This window comes from Lactuca virosa, chromosome 1, assembly GCF_052849685.1.
Source record: "Lactuca virosa cultivar CGN04683 chromosome 1, Lactuca_virosa_CGN04683_v6, whole genome shotgun sequence".
Classification (NCBI taxonomy): Eukaryota; Viridiplantae; Streptophyta; class Magnoliopsida; order Asterales; family Asteraceae; genus Lactuca; species Lactuca virosa.
The window spans coordinates 176,451,173-176,467,743 of NC_136426.1; the positions used below are offsets into that span (position 1 = coordinate 176,451,173).

At 39.1% G+C, this 16,571-nt stretch overlaps 3 protein-coding genes across 3 annotated transcripts; all 3 read right to left on the bottom strand.

The window, feature by feature from the left end:
* Nucleotides 1-627: 627 nt before the first annotated feature.
* Nucleotides 628-2,395, bottom strand: LOC145124375 (uncharacterized). The gene is made up of 2 exons (XM_079059699.1): nucleotides 1,411-2,395; nucleotides 628-872 (listed from the first exon to the last, which is right to left on the bottom strand). The coding sequence occupies exons 1-2, from the start codon at nucleotides 2,393-2,395 to the stop codon at nucleotides 628-630; spliced, it is 1,230 nt and encodes a 409-aa protein (XP_078915825.1).
* Nucleotides 2,396-7,475: 5,080 nt separating this feature from the next.
* On the bottom strand, nucleotides 7,476-8,579 carry LOC145124392 (TMV resistance protein N-like). The gene has a single exon (XM_079059719.1). It carries the CDS (start codon nucleotides 8,577-8,579, stop codon nucleotides 7,476-7,478), a length of 1,104 nt encoding a protein of 367 aa, XP_078915845.1.
* Nucleotides 8,580-13,699: 5,120 nt separating this feature from the next.
* On the bottom strand, nucleotides 13,700-14,803 carry LOC145124412 (uncharacterized). Its single transcript, XM_079059738.1, has one exon. It carries the CDS (start codon nucleotides 14,801-14,803, stop codon nucleotides 13,700-13,702), a length of 1,104 nt encoding a protein of 367 aa, XP_078915864.1.
* Between the last annotated feature and the right edge of the window lie 1,768 nt (nucleotides 14,804-16,571).

Sequence of the window (16,571 nt, forward strand, 5' to 3'; positions counted from 1 at the left end):
ATCGTATCGGTACGGCTCGCAAAAACTTCTTCACAACCGTAATTTCTTCAATCTTTTCACCTAGAGATCGAATACCGGTTACGATAGTATTCAATCTCATGGAAAAATCATCTACCGATTCACTGTCTTTCATCCGGATCACCTCGAAGTCACTTCTCAAGGTTTGAGCTTTAGCCTCCTTGACCCGATCGGCTCCCATGTGCATCATCTTGAGCGTTTCCCATGCTTCTTTAGCTGTGTCCTTCTCAACTAACATCAGAAGTACGTCCTCTGGAATTGCTTGATAAATAGCCGCAAGAGCCATCCGATCTTTACGTTCGTCCGTTTCTGCATTTTTAATTACATCCCATACTCCTTGTGCTTGTAAATTCACTCGCATTTTTATGGCCCACACCGCGTAGTTCATCTTCGTGAGCATTGGATAGTGTAACGTAACGCTACCGTCTTTCCCGGTCCTTTGAAAACTTTCAACTCCGGCTTAAGAAGATGACGAGGTTGGTGTAGTCATTCTTGGCATATACTTGGGCATACACGAGTAAGAATATTTTTTTTTGAAGTACGGGGACCAATATGAACTTTTCAGAAGTTCAGGGGGCAAATAGAACTTTTACAGAAGTAAAACAGGGGCTAAATTGGAATTTTTCTGAAAAACGGGACCAAAATTGCAATTTTTCTGAAAAACAGGGGCCAAACTGCACTTTCCGGAAGAACAGGGGCTAAACTGTAATTTCCAGAACTTTGGTCAGCTGTTGACGTCACTGCTGATGTCACTGCTACAGTGCTTGCTACAGTGTCGTCTTCTCCGGCGAACCCTGGTTTTTCCGGCGACTTTTCCAGCAGATTTGACCAACTTTGACCGGTGATTTGGAGGCCTTCCGGTGGTCAAAAAATTTAAAAAAATATATTTTCGGAATCCTCAGAACGAGACCTTTCCAACGGTGTACTCCGAAATTGTTTTTGAGACAAAAAAATTTCGACCAAAAAATAGAGAATGCTTCCCCCGGAGCTTAACCAAGCTCTGATACCACTTGTTGGGGTTGAAACACACTTTTATTCAGAACTAGAACAAAAAAGAAGAGCTTACACGCTCAATATTACAAGAAAAAGAAACAACCCTCTAATACTTACTCTAAGTATTACACACTACACTCTCTGTTTTGTGGTGTCTTACAACTGAGGTTAGAGCCTCTATTTATACTTAAACAAGCCTACAATTACTACTGCTACCATTTATTGTGTTCATTATGTGAACATACGAAGTTGCCATTTGAGTTCTTATTGTCAACAAAGGAGGCATTCATTTGTCAACAAAAGAGGGTGGTATAGCTACTCATGGCAGGTTCACACCCAAGTAGGTTTACACTCACAGCTGTTGTAAGACCTCTGAAAGTGATTCTATCTCCATAAAACCTTCAAGTTCTAGAGAAACTAGAGATGGTGGAAGAAGAAAAGATGATGAATCGGTGGTATTCCTCATATATTTTGCCACTGCAAGTGAAACCACTCCTGAATTTTGGCCATATAAGCTTAGTTTAACCAATGAGGTTGGAAAATTCTGATGGCCCCACTCTGACATGGGTTTATTTAGGCGACCTATAGATAGGATACTTAAATTAGGAGGCCACAACCCACAAGGAAATGAGTAATCCAAACTTGGACAATCTCGCATAAACAGTTCTTCCAAAGATGTGAGACTTTGCAAATGCTCATGAGGAAACGACTTTAGATTCTTGCAATCACCAATCTGAAGATATCTTAGACAAAAAAATTGAAGAAAACCAAAACCTTTCTCTGGAGTGGGGTGGGGGTGCTCCTGCCATGTTGAGAAGGTGAAGGATGTCATTGAACTACATTGAAAGAGTCGTAACCTCTCAACACTACGTGGACAAGTGTAACTCTCCATTACAAAATTTCGAACAATCATCACTTCTTTAATAGATTCCATGATACTCATACTCCCCATATTAATTATCTCTTTATCTCCTAATGACACCAACTCTGTACAATGACTTACCTCCAACGTTTGTAAACTTGGACAAATCTTGCATGTCTTCCATTCTTGCTCCGGCCACAAGTGTCTAAGTCCATGACAATATTCAATGTTGAGATTTGCAACTGACCGAAGCTGCATTAAAATTTCTCTATGTAGTTGAGTAAGTCCTTCAACATTCGAAAGGCTCAATGCAACAAGTGATGAAGACACACTAACCATGCTTCTTAGCACCTCTTCGGAACATTCTTCTATCTTTAAAACCCGAAGTGATGGTATCAATCCAATTGATACTTCTTCTAGTCTCCCACAGTATGCTATAGAGATCTCACGAAGACGAGGAAACCATCTACCAGTTTCATTGTCTTGACCATTATTAGTTGACCATCTCTCCGAACCTCGCATATCATAAACTTCAGAACTTCAAGAGATGGAAATGAAATCCCAAGGAAAGAATCATCAGGTGCAAGAAACTCAAAACCCAAAGTCTTCACCTCATCCATCCTTTCAACAAACAATCTCTCAAGGGACGGTAGCTGTCCAAGTGTTGGTAAATGTGTACTTGTACAACCACATAATTTTAGCTCTGTTAACTGATAGAATGAAGGATCATCAATCCAACTAGGAAACACTAAATCACAGCACAAACTGACATGCCCAACGTCCTCACCGTCGTCACCATCTCCTTTCACTCACTTAATCAACATACCATGTTTGTTTTCTGATTTCACAAATTTTAGTTTTTGACATTTTATTTTCCCAAGTTTGATTTTGATTTCTACAATGTGGTCTTTTTCTCATCCATGCATTATATATGTCCCTAAAAATGAAATCTGTCTATTTCACCCTTTAATATTCTGGTTCAGAATTTAACCCTTTTTTTAACTATGTTTGTGCGTTCAACAGATGATCGTCATCCTTGAAATTGAAATCGGTAGAATGAAGAGCATGTTATCTCCGCCACCCTGATAAAAGAGGAGATAGGTGGATGACCTACTTCCCGTTGCTCCATAAGTCCTCCTGTTACACGACCCCATCTTCACATCTCCTCTTCATGAACCCTAAAAGTTTGAAAGAAGGAATTAAACAAAAAAAGGCTTTTTTTCATCTGATTACACACAAATTGGCTCAATCCATTTCTTATTTTTTCCAGTTTGCTAACTTTGTTCCTTATAGTAGATTGTTTACTTTGTAATTGTTGGATTTTGTTTTTCAGATATAGCTGGACAAAGAATTACTTGGTGTGAGGTGAGTACCACTAAGTTCAAGAATTACGGGTGCCGGATCGATGGCCAAACAATAAGAAAGAACAAATAATAACCGACTCCCCTATCTGGGAAAATCGCCTTTAGCTGATCAGAATAATCAAAAAAAAAATATCTATCAAAAAAACCATGTTTTCTGAAAACCCTAAACACCGATTATAAGTCTAACCACCTAAAAGGAAAGAAAACTCAGCAATCACCAAAAAGGAAAACAAATCCCAAAGTTCAAAATAAGACTTATAAAATAGAAAAAGGCCGTGTTCGACCCCTAAACAATGTCGTTGGTGTCATTAACTGCATCATCCTCCCCTTCTTTGGAAAGACTCGACCTCGAGTCTGGATAGTTGTCACCCACACCTTTTTAAGGTGATAAGTCAGCCACGTTAAAAGTAGCAGAAACATTATAGTCACCAGGCAGCTCGATTTTGTAAGCTTTTTCATTAACTTTCTTGAGCATGCGAAAAGGACCGTCGCTTTAATTTCCCAAAACGACCGGCTGGAAACCTCTCTTTATGCAAATGAATCCACACCAGATCGCCTTCTTTATATATAACACGCTTGCGATGTTTATTAGTTCGATCAGCATATTGTTTGTTGTGATGAAGAATCTATTCGCGAACTTGCTGATGTAACTGTTGAATACTCGTGGCCTGCTGTTCAGCCTCCCCGTTAGTTGGTTCAGTCACACAAATAGGTGCCAAATCAAGGGGTGTGATAGGGTTGCAACCGTACCCAACCTCAAAGGGACTCTTATCCGTCGTACGATTAACTGACCTGTTAAATGCAAACTCAACTTGTGGAAGAGTAAGATCCCACTGTTTTGGGCTGTCACCACATAAGCTTCGTAGGAGATTACCCAAACTTCGATTAGTGACATCGGTCTGTCCGTCGGTCTGCGGATGATGAGAACTACTGAATTGCAGCTTAGAACCCATCCGTGTCCATAAAGTACGCCAAAAGTGACTAACAAACTTCACATCACGGTCAGAAGTGAGTGTTTTAGGAATACCATGAAATTTAACAATCTCAGAAAAACATAACTTAGCAACTTGACTCGCATCAAGCGTCTTGGAGCACGGAACAAAATGGGCCATTTTAGAAAACCAATCAACCACGACCATCACAGAATCCTTATGACGTTGGGTACGAGGTAATCCCAATACAAAATCAAGAGTAATATCTTCCCAGGGGGCGTTGGGAACTGATAATTGGGTATACAAACCTGCATTACTGCCCCGATATGACATATCCGACACCTCTCCACAATATGGTTAACATCCCTCTCCATGCGAGGCCAACAAAACTGATCATGAATGAGAGCCAAGGTCTTATCACGACCAAAATGACCCGCGAAACCACCTGCGTGGCTTTCTAATATAATGTCATCACGTAGGGAACTAAGAGGAATACATAATCGAGCCCCTCTAAATAAATAACTGTTATGCATTGAAAACTGCTAGAATGGTTTCTTGGTACATTTACGCCACACATCCTTAAAAGTAGGATCATCTCTATACAGGTCTCGGAAGGTATCAAAACCTTGAACACGTACCTGCATAGTAGTAACCAACGAATGTCGTCGACTAAGTGCATCAGCAACTTTATTCTGTGCTCCTGCTTTGTGTTTGATCACAAAGGAAAAAAGCTTGGAGCAATTCGACCCACTTGGCATGCCGTGGATTAAGCTTGTGTTGGCCCTTGATGTATTTCAAAGCCTCGTGATCTGAAAACAAAACAAACTCAGAAGGTAATAAATAGTGTCGCCAAGTATCCAAACTTCGTACGATCGCATAAAATTCTTTATCATATGTGGACTATTTGCGACGAGTATCACTAAGCTTCTCGCTAAAGAAGGCTATGGGCCGTGAATTCTGGCTCAAAACGCCACCAATACCAACACCCGAGGCATCACATTCAACCTGAAAAACTTCACTAATATTAAGTAAAAATAAAACAGGAGCCTGTGTTACCATAAGTTTCAGAAGTTCAAAAGCCGTGGTTGCTTCATCCGTCCACGAAAAACGTCCTCTTTTCATATATTCGGTGACAGGAGCTATGATAGTGCTAAAATACTTGATGAAACGACGCTAAAAGGAAGCCAACCCATGAAAAATTCGGATCACATGAATCATAGTGGGGGTTGGCCAGTTAATAATAGTGTCGATCTTAGAATCATCCATCTTGATCCCATTACTAGAAACATTATATCCTAAGAAAGTCACTTCATGAACAAGAAAATGACACTTCTTACCATTAGCATATAATTTATGTTCACGCAGGACAGAAAAAAACTTGACAAAGGTGAGATAAGTGTTGCTCCATAGTTTTGCTAAAGACCAAAATATCATCAAAGTACACAACGACAAAATGACCAATATAAGGTTTAAAAATATGATTCATGAGTCTCATGAATGTACTCGGCGCATTAGAGAGGCCGAAAGGCATGACCATCCACTCGTACAGTCCGTCTCGTGTCTTGAATGCAGTTTTCCACTCGTCCCCAGGTCTCATCCAGAATCTCATGATACCCACTTCTTAAGTCAATTTTCGAGAAAACTACTGCGCCATATAATTGATCAAGTAAGTCATCAAAATGTGGAATAGGAAATCGGTACTTGATAGTGATCTTGTTAACAGCTCGACTATCAATGTACATACGAAATGTGCCGCCATGCTTAGGAACCAATAACGCAGGTACTGCACACGGGGTCATACTTTCTCTGATGAGCCCTTTGTCCAATAATTCTGTCACCCGCCTATGCAATTCCTCGTACTCCCGAGGATTCATTCGATATGCGGGCTTGTTAGGGATTGTTGAACCTGGAATAAAGTCGATGTAATGCTGAATATCCCGCACCATAGGTATTCCAGGTGGAATATCATCCGTTATAACATCAGAAAATTCGCTCAATAAGGGTTGAACATGAACGGGTACCGGTGGTGCAAACTCGTTTGCCTCCTCGACTACTAAAACGAACACAACCGGGCTGAATTTAGCCACTTCTTCAAACTCGGACTGTTTAAGATAAAGGGCAAAATTATTTTCTTGGGATTTTCTGGTATCAAGTGGAACTAACATGATATTCACGCCATCTTTCTGGAAGCTATATGTATTACGGAATCCGTCGTGTTTTGTCTTCCGGTCGAATTGCCATGGCCTGCCCAAAAGGATGTGGCATGCGTCCATCGGAATGACCTCACACCAAACCTCATCAGTATATTTTTTTCAGATAGAAAACTGTACCCAACACCGCTTACTAACTTTGAAAACATTCCCTTTTTTTAACCAAGTTAGTTGATACGGTTCGGGATGAGCTTCCGTTTTCAAGCCTAACTTGTCAACCATTTCAAGTGAAATCATGTTCTCACAACTACCCCCATCGATAATCATATTACACACTTTACCTTTGAAAGTGCACTTAGTGCGGAAAATGTTGTTGCGGAGCCAGGAATTATCATCAATGGATTGAGAAACTACAACATTTAAAACTCGTTGAATGACTAATGCTTCTCCCCGATCAACATAGACAACTTCTTCGTGAGTCTCATTAAGTAGTATTTTGAAAATGTTGGAACAAATTAAAAAGTAAATAAACCTGCCATGTCAGCAACAAGTAGAAAATTCCACTGAGCGGTAATTTTGTAAATACAGTAAAGACAAAAATACTAACCAGAAGTATTTGTCATGTGTGGAAATGAAACCAATGTGATTAGAGTAGAAGCAAATGCAACAACTATGAAACCATTGATTAATCGGAATAGAAGTTGATAATCAGCACTAAGGGTTTTTCTCCAATATGACATGGCCTGAAATTAGATGTAAAAAGTCAAACAGATTTGATATGCTAGCCAAGCTTATGGTTATGAATTTTTATGCAAAAATGTTTCATAGATTAAAGCTAAAAAGATACCAGGTGTTTTCACAGATTATTTATAAATAGACGTACCATACACAACTGATCAAAGTTTCTCAAAACTTATGTTGCTTGTTCAATAAAAGGACATGTAACTATAGAACAGAAGCAGAATACCAACGGATTCAGTATAAAAATACCTTTAAAATTTAAAGTGGAATACAGTTCAGTTGTAGAACCCTCTTGATATTTGTTAAAAAAAATAATTATAATTATATAAATAAATATTTGTCATTATACTTTTAGTACTTTCGTAAGAGATAGTGATGGTCATGGAGATTACATACCTCTCTTACTATCACACCTTTATAGGGTAGAAGTTGTCTCAGGCAGATCTTTAAGCTTTGAGCATGATGAAGTATCAAGATGTTTAAGACATGGTAGCTGTTGTAAGACCTCTGAAAGTGATTCTATCTCCATAAAACCTTCAAGTTCTAGAGAAACTAGAGATGGTGGAAGAAGAAAAGATGATGAATCAGTGGTATTCCTCATATATTTTGCCACTGCAAGTGAAACCACTCCTGAATTTTGGCCATATAAGCTTAGTTTAACCAATGAGGTTGGAAAATTCTGATGGCCCCACTCTGACATGGGTTTATTTAGGCGACCTATAGATAGGATACTTAAATTAGGAGGCCACAACCCACAAGGAAATGAGTAATCCAAACTTGGACAATCTCGCATAAACAGTTCTTCCAAAGATGTGAGACTTTGCAAATGCTCATGAGGAAACGACTTTAGATTCTTGCAATCACCAATCTGAAGATATCTTAGACAAAAAAATTGAAGAAAACCAAAACCTTTCTCTGGAGTGGGGTGGGGGTGCTCCTGCCATGTTGAGAAGGTGAAGGATGTCATTGAACTACATTGAAAGAGTCGTAACCTCTCAACACTACGTGGACAAGTGTAACTCTCCATTACAAAATTTCGAACAATCATCACTTCTTTAATAGATTCCATGATACTCATACTCCCCATATTAATTATCTCTTTATCTCCTAATGACACCAACTCTGTACAATGACTTACCTCCAACGTTTGTAAACTTGGAAAAATCTTGCATGTCTTCCATTCTTGCTCCGGCCACAAGTGTCTAAGTCCATGACAATATTCAATGTTGAGATTTTCAACTGACCGAAGCTGCATTAAAATTTCTCTATGTAGTTGAGTAAGTCCTTCAACATTCGAAAGGCTCAATGCAACAAGTGATGAAGACACACTAACCATGCTTCTTAGCACCTCTTCGGAACATTCTTCTATCTTTAAAACCCGAAGTGATGGTATCAATCCAATTGATACTTCTTCTAGTCTCCCACAGTATGCTATAGAGATCTCACGAAGACGAGGAAACCATCTACCAGTTTCATTGTCTTGACCATTATTAGTTGACCATCTCTCCGAACCTCGCATATCATAAACTTCAGAACTTCAAGAGATGGAAATGAAATCCCAAGGAAAGAATCATCAGGTGCAAGAAACTCAAAACCCAAAGTCTTCACCTCATCCATCCTTTCAACAAACAATCTCTCAAGGGACGGTAGCTGTCCAAGTGTTGGTAAATGTGTACTTGTACAACCACATAATTTTAGCTCTGTTAACTGATAGAATGAAGGATCATCAATCCAACTAGGAAACCCTAAATCACAGCACAAACTGACATGCCCAACGTCCTCACCGTCGTCATCATCTCCTTTCACTCACTTAATCAACATACCAGGTTTGTTTTCTGATTTCACAAATTTTAGTTTTTGACATTTTATTTTCCCAAGTTTGATTTTGATTTCTACAATGTGGTTTTTTTCTCATCCATGCATTATATATGTCCCTAAAAATGAAATCTGTCTATTTCACCCTTTAATATTCTGGTTCGAAATTAACCCTTTTTTTAACTATGTTTGTGCGTTCAACAGATGATCGTCATCCTTGAAATTGAAATCGGTAGAATGAAGAGCATGTTATCTCCGCCACCCTGATAAAAGAGGAGATAGGTGGATGACCTACTTCCCGTTGCTCCATAAGTCCTCCTGTTACACGACCCCATCTTCACATCTCCTCTTCATGAACCCTAAAAGTTTGAAAGAAGGAATTAAACAAAAAAACGGCTTTTTTTCATCTGATTACACACAAATTGGCTCAATCCATTTCTTATTTTTTCCTGTTTGCTAACTTTGTTCCTTATAGTAGATTGTTTACTTTGTAATTGTTGGATTTTGTTTTTCAGATATAGCTGGACAAAGAATTACTTGGTGTGAGGTGAGTACCACTAAGTTCAAGAATTACTGGTGCCGGATCGATGGCCAAACAATAAGAAAGAACAAATAATAACCGACTCCCCTATCTGGGAAAATCGCCTTTAGCTGATCAGAATAATAAAAAAAAAAATATCTATCAAAAAAACCCTGTTTTCTGAAAACCCTAAACACCGATTATAAGTCTAACCACCTAAAAGGAAAGAAAACTCAGCAATCATCAAAAAGGAAAACAAATCCCAAAGTTCAAAATAAGACTTATAAAATAGAAAAAGGCCGTGTTCGACCCCTAAACAATGTCGTTGGTGTCATTAACTGCATCATCCTCCCCTTCTTTGGAAAGACTCGACCTCGAGTCTGGATAGTTGTCACCCACACCTTTTTAAGGTGATAAGTCAGCCACGTTAAAAGTAGCAGAAACATTATAGTGACCAGGCAGCTCGATTTTGTAAGCTTTTTCATTAACTTTCTTGAGCATGCGAAAAGGACCGTCGCTTTAATTTCCCAAAACGACCAGCTGGAAACCTCTCTTTATGCAAATGAATCCACACCAGATCGCCTTCTTTATATATAACACGCTTGCGATGTTTATTAGTTCGATCAGCATATTGTTTGTTGTGATGAAGAATCTGTTCGCGAACTTGCTGATGTAACTGTTGAATACTCGTGGCCTGCTGTTCAGCCTCCCCGTTAGTTGGTTCAGTCACACAAATAGGTGCCAAATCAAGGGGTGTGATAGGGTTGAAACCGTACCCAACCACAAAGGGACTCTTATCCGTCGTACGATTAACTGACCTGTTAAATGCAAACTCAACTTGTGGAAGAGTAAGATCTCACTGTTTTGGGCTGTCACCACATAAGCTTCGTAGGAGATTACCCAAACTTCGATTAGTGACATCGGTCTGTCCGTCGGTCTGCGGATGATGAGAGCTACTGAATTGCAGATTAGAACCCATCCGTGTCCATAAAGTACGCCAAAAGTGACTAACAAACTTCACATCACGGTCAGAAGTGAGTGTTTTAGGAATACCATGAAATTTAACAATCTCAGAAAAACATAACTTAGCAACTTGACTCGCATCAAGCGTCTTGGAGCACGTAACAAAATGGGCCATTTTAGAAAACCAATCAACCACGACTATCACAGAATCCTTATGACGTTGGGTACGAGGTAATCCCAATACAAAATCAAGAGTAATATCTTCCCAGGGGGCGTTGGGAACTGATAATTGGGTATACAAACCTGCATTACTGCCCCGATATGACATATCCGACACCTCTCCACAATATGGTTAACATCCCTCTCCATGCGAGGCCAATAAAACTAATCATGAATGAGAGCCAAGGTCTTATCACGACCAAAATACCCGCGAAACCACCTGCGTGGCTTTCTAATATAATGTCATCACGTAGGGAACTAAGAGGAATACATAATCGAGCCCCTCTAAATAAATAATTGTTATGCATTGAAAACTGCTAGAATGGTTTCTTGGTACATTCACGCCACACATCCTTAAAAGTAGGATCATCTCTATACAGGTCTCGGAAGGTATCAAAACCTTGAACGCGTACCTGCATGGTAGTAACCAACGAATGTCGTCGACTAAGTGCGTCAGCAACTTTATTCTGTGCTCCTGCTTTGTGTTTGATCACAAAGGAAAAAGCTTGGAGCAATTCGACCCACTTGGCATGCCGTGGATTAAGCTTGTGTTGGCCCTTGATGTATTTCAAAGCCTCGTGATCTGAAAACAAAAAAAACTCAGAAGGTAATAAATAGTGTCGCCAAGTATCCAAACTTCGTACGATCGCATAAAATTCTTTATCATAGGTGGAGTATTTGCGACGAGTATCACTAAGCTTCTCGCTAAAGAAGGCTATGGGCCGTGAATTCTGGCTCAAAACGCCACCAATACCAACACCCGAGGCATCACATTCAACCTGAAAAACTTCACTAATATTAAGTAAAGATAAAACAGGAGCCTGTGTTACCATAAGTTTCAGAAGTTCAAAAGTCGTGGTTGCTTCATCCGTCCACGAAAAACGTCCTCTTTTCATACATTGAGCTATGATAGTGCTAAAATACTTGATGAAACGACGCTAAAAGGAAGCCAACCCATGAAAAATTCGGATCACATGAATCATAGTGGGGGATGGCCAGTTAATAATAGTGTCGATCTTAGAATCATCCATCTTGATCCCATTACCAGAAACATTATATCCTAAGAAAGTCACTTCATGAACAAGAAAATGACACTTCTTACCATTAGCATATAATTTATGTTCACACAGGACAGAAAAAAACTTGACAAAGGTGAGATAAGTGTTGCTCCATAGTTTTGCTAAAGACCAAAATATCATCAAAGTACACAACGACAAAATGACCAATATAAGGTTTAAAAATATGATTCATGAGTCTCATGAATGTACTCGGCGCATTAGAGAGGCTGAAAGGCATGACCATCCACTCGTACAGTCCGTCTCGTGTCTTGAATGCGGTTTTCCACTCGTCCCCAGGTATCATCCAGAATCTCATGATACCCACTTCTTAAGTCAATTTTCGAGAAAACTACTGTGCCATATAATTGATCAAGTAAGTCATCAAAATGTGGAATAGGAAATCGGTACTTGATAGTGATCTTGTTAACAGCTCGACTATCAATGCACATACGAAATGTGCCGCCATGCTTAGGAACCAATAACGCAGGTACTGCACACGGGGTCATACTTTCTCTGATGAGCCCTTTGTCCAATAATTCCGTCACCCGCCTATGCAATTCCTCATACTCCCGAGGATTCATTCGATATGCGGGCTTGTTAGGGATTGTTGAACCTGGAATAAAGTCGATGTAATGCTGAATATCCCGCACCATAGGTAATCCAGGTGGAATATCCTCCGTTATAAAATCAGAAAATTCGCTCAATAAGGGTTGAACATGAACGGGTACCGGTGGTGCAAACTCGTTTGCCTCCTCGATTACTAAAACGAACACAACCGGGCTGAATTTAGCCACTTCTTCAAACTCGGACTGTTTAAGATAAAGGGCAAAATTATTTTCTTGGGATTTTCTGGTATCAAGTGGAACTAACATGATATTCACGCCATCTTTCTGGAAGCTATATGTATTACGGAATCCGTCGTGTTTTGTCTTCCGGTCGAATTGCCATGGCCTGCCCAAAAGGATGTGGCATGCGTCCATCGGAATGACCTCACACCAAACCTCATCAGTATATTTTTTTCAGATAGAAAACTGTACCCAACACCGCTTACTAACTTTGAAAACATTTCGTTTTTTTAACCAAGTTAGTTGATACGGTTCGGGATGAGCTTCCGTTTTCAAGCCTAACTTGTCAACCATTTCAAGTGAAATCATGTTCTCACAACTACCCCCATCGATAATCATATTACACACTTTACCTTTGAAAGTGCACTTAGTGCGGAAAATGTTGTTGCGGAGCCAGGAATTATCATCAATGGATTGAGAAACTGCAACATTTAAAACTCGTTGAATGACTAATGCTTCTCCCCGATCAACATAGACAACTTCTTCGTGAGTCTCATTAAGTAGTATTTTGAAAATGTTGGAACAAATTAAAAAGTAAATAAACCTGCCACGTCAGCGACAAGTAGAAAATTCCACTGAGCGGTAATTTTGTAAATACAGTAAAGACAAAAATACTAACCAGAAGTAGTCCCCAGCCAGTAGGGAGGAAGGCGAGGATGCAATCGACAATATCCTTGATTGTCATGTGTGGAAGTGAAACCAATGTGATTAGAGTAGAAGCAAATGCAACAACTATGAAAACATTGATTAATCGGAATAGAAGTTGATAATCAGCACTAAGGGTTTTTCTCCAATATGACATGGCCTGAAATTAGATGTAAAAAGTCAAACAGATTTGATATGCTAGCCAAGCTTATGGTTATGAATTTTTATGCAAAAATGTTTCATAGATTAAAGCTAAAAAGATACCAGGTGTTTTCACAGATTATTTATAAATAGACGTACCATACACAACTGATCAAAGTTTCTCAAAACTTATGTTGCTTGTTCAATAAAAGGACATGTAACTATAGAACAGAAGCAGAATACCAACGGATTCAGTATAAAAATACCTTTAAAATTTAAAGTGGAATACAGTTCAGTTGTAGAACCCTCTTGATATTTGTTAAAAAAAAATAATTATAATTATATAAATAAATATTTGTCATTATACTTTTAGTACTTTCGTAAGAGATAGTGATGGTCATGGAGATTACATACCTCTCTTACTATCACACCTTTATAGGGTAGAAGTTGTCTCAGGCAGATCTTTAAGCTTTGAGCATGATGAAATATCAAGATGTTTAAGACATGGTAGCTGTTGTAAGACCTCTGAAAGTGATTCTACATCCATAAAACCTTCAAGTTCTAGAGAAACTAGAGATGGTGGAAGAAGAAAAGATGATGAATCAGTGGTATTCCTCATATATTTTGCCACTGCAAGTGAAACCACTCCTGAATTTTGGCCATATAAGCTTAGTTTAACCAATGATGTTGGAAAATTCTGATGGCCCCACTCTGACATGGGTTTATTTAGGCGACCTATAGATAGGATACTTAAATTAGGAGGCCACAACCCACAAGGAAATGAGTAATCCAAACTTGGACAATCTCGCATAAACAGTTCTTCCAAAGATGTGAGACTTTGCAAATGCTCATGAGGAAACGACTTTAGATTCTTGCAATCACCAATCTGAAGATATCTTAGACAAAAAAATTGAAGAAAGCCAAAACCTTTCTCTGGAGTGGGGTGGGGGTGCTCCTGCCATGTTGAGAAGGTGAAGGATGTCATTGAACTACATTGAAAGAGTCGTAACCTCTCAACACTACGTGGACAAGTGTAACTCTCCATTACAAAATTTGGAACAATCATCACTTCTTTAATTGATTCCATGATACTCATACTCCCCATATTAATTATCTCTTTATCTCCTAATGACACCAACTCTGTACAATGACTTACCTCCAACGTTTGTAAACTTGGAAAAATCTTGCATGTCTTCCATTCTTGCTCCGGCCACAAGTGTCTAAGTCCATGACAATATTCAATGTTGAGATTTTCAACTGACCGAAGCTGCATTAAAATTTCTCTATGTAGTTGAGTAAGTCCTTCAACATTCGAAAGGCTCAATGCAACAAGTGATGAAGACACACTAACCATGCTTCTTAGCACCTCTTCGGAACATTCTTCTATCTTTAAAACCCGAAGTGATGGTATCAATCCAATTGATACTTCTTCTAGTCTCCCACAGTATGCTATAGAGATCTCACGAAGACGAGGAAACCATCTACCAGTTTCATTGTCTTGACCATTATTAGTTGACCATCTCTCCGAACCTCGCATATCATAAACTTCAGAACTTCAAGAGATGGAAATGAAATCCCAAGGAAAGAATCATCAGGTGCAAGAAACTCAAAACCCAAAGTCTTCACCTCATCCATCCTTTCAACAAACAATCTCTCAAGGGACGGTAGCTGTCCAAGTGTTGGTAAATGTGTACTTGTACAACCACATAATTTTAGCTCTGTTAACTGATAGAATGAAGGATCATCAATCCAACTAGGAAACCCTAAATCACAGCACAAACTGACATGCCCAACGTCCTCACCGTCGTCACCATCTCCTTTCACTCACTTAATCAACATACCAGGTTTGTTTTCTGATTTCACAAATTTTAGTTTTTGACATTTTATTTTCCCAAGTTTGATTTTTATTTCTACAATGTGGTCTTTTTCTCATCCATGCATTATATATGTCCCTAAAAATGAAATCTGTCTATTTCACCCTTTAATATTCTGGTTCGAAATTAACCCTTTTTTTAACTATGTTTGTGCGTTCAACAGATGATCGTCATCCTTGAAATTGAAATCGGTAGAATGAAGAGCATGTTATCTCCGCCACCCTGATAAAAGAGGAGATAGGTGGATGACCTACTTCCCGTTGCTCCATAAGTCCTCCTGTTACACGACCCCATCTTCACATCTCCTCTTCATGAACCCTAAAAGTTTGAAAGAAGGAATTAAACAAAAAAAAGGCTTTTTTTCATCTGCTTACACACAAATTGGCTCAATCCATTTCTTATTTTTTCCTGTTTGCTAACTTTGTTCCTTATAGTAGATTGTTTACTTTGTAATTGTTGGATTTTGTTTTTCAGATATAGCTGGACAAAGAATTACTTGGTGTGAGGTGAGTACCACTAAGTTCAAGAATTACTGGTGCCGGATCTATGGCCAAACAATAAGAAAGAACAAATAATAACCGACTCCCCTATCTGGGAAAATCGCCTTTAGCTGATCAGAATAATCAAAAAAAAAATATCTATCAAAAAAACCCTGTTTTCTGAAAACCCTAAACACCGATTATAAGTCTAACCACCTAAAAGGAAAGAAAACTCAGCAATCACCAAAAAGGAAAACAAATCCCAAAGTTCAAAATAAGACTTATAAAATAAAAAAAGGCCGTGTTCGACCCCTAAACAATGTCGTTGGTGTCATTAACTGCATCATCCTCCCCTTCTTTGGAAAGACTCGACCTCGAGTCTGGATAGTTGTCACCCACACCTTTTTAAGGTGATAAGTCAGCCACGTTAAAAGTAGCAGAAACATTATAGTGACCAGGCAGCTCGATTTTGTAAGCTTTTTCATTAACTTTCTTGAGCATGCAAAAAGGACCGTCGCTTTAATTTCCCAAAACGACCAGCTGGAAACCTCTCTTTATGCAAATGAATCCACACCAGATCGCCTTCTTTATATATAACACGCTTGCGATGTTTATTAGTTCGATCAGCATATTGTTTGTTGTGATGAAGAATCTGTTCGCGAACTTGCTGATGTAACTGTTGAATACTCGTGGCCTGCTGTTCAGCCTCCCCGTTAGTTGGTTCAGTCACACAAATAGGTGCCAAATCAAGGGGTGTGATAGGGTTGAAACCGTACCCAACCACAAAGGGACTCTTATCCGTCGTACGATTAACTGACCTGTTAAATGCAAACTCAACTTGTGGAAGAGTAAGATCCCACTGTTTTGGGCTGTCACCACATAAGCTTCGTAGGAGATTACCCAAACTTCGATTAGTGACATCGGTCTGTCCGTCGGTCTGCGGATGATGAGA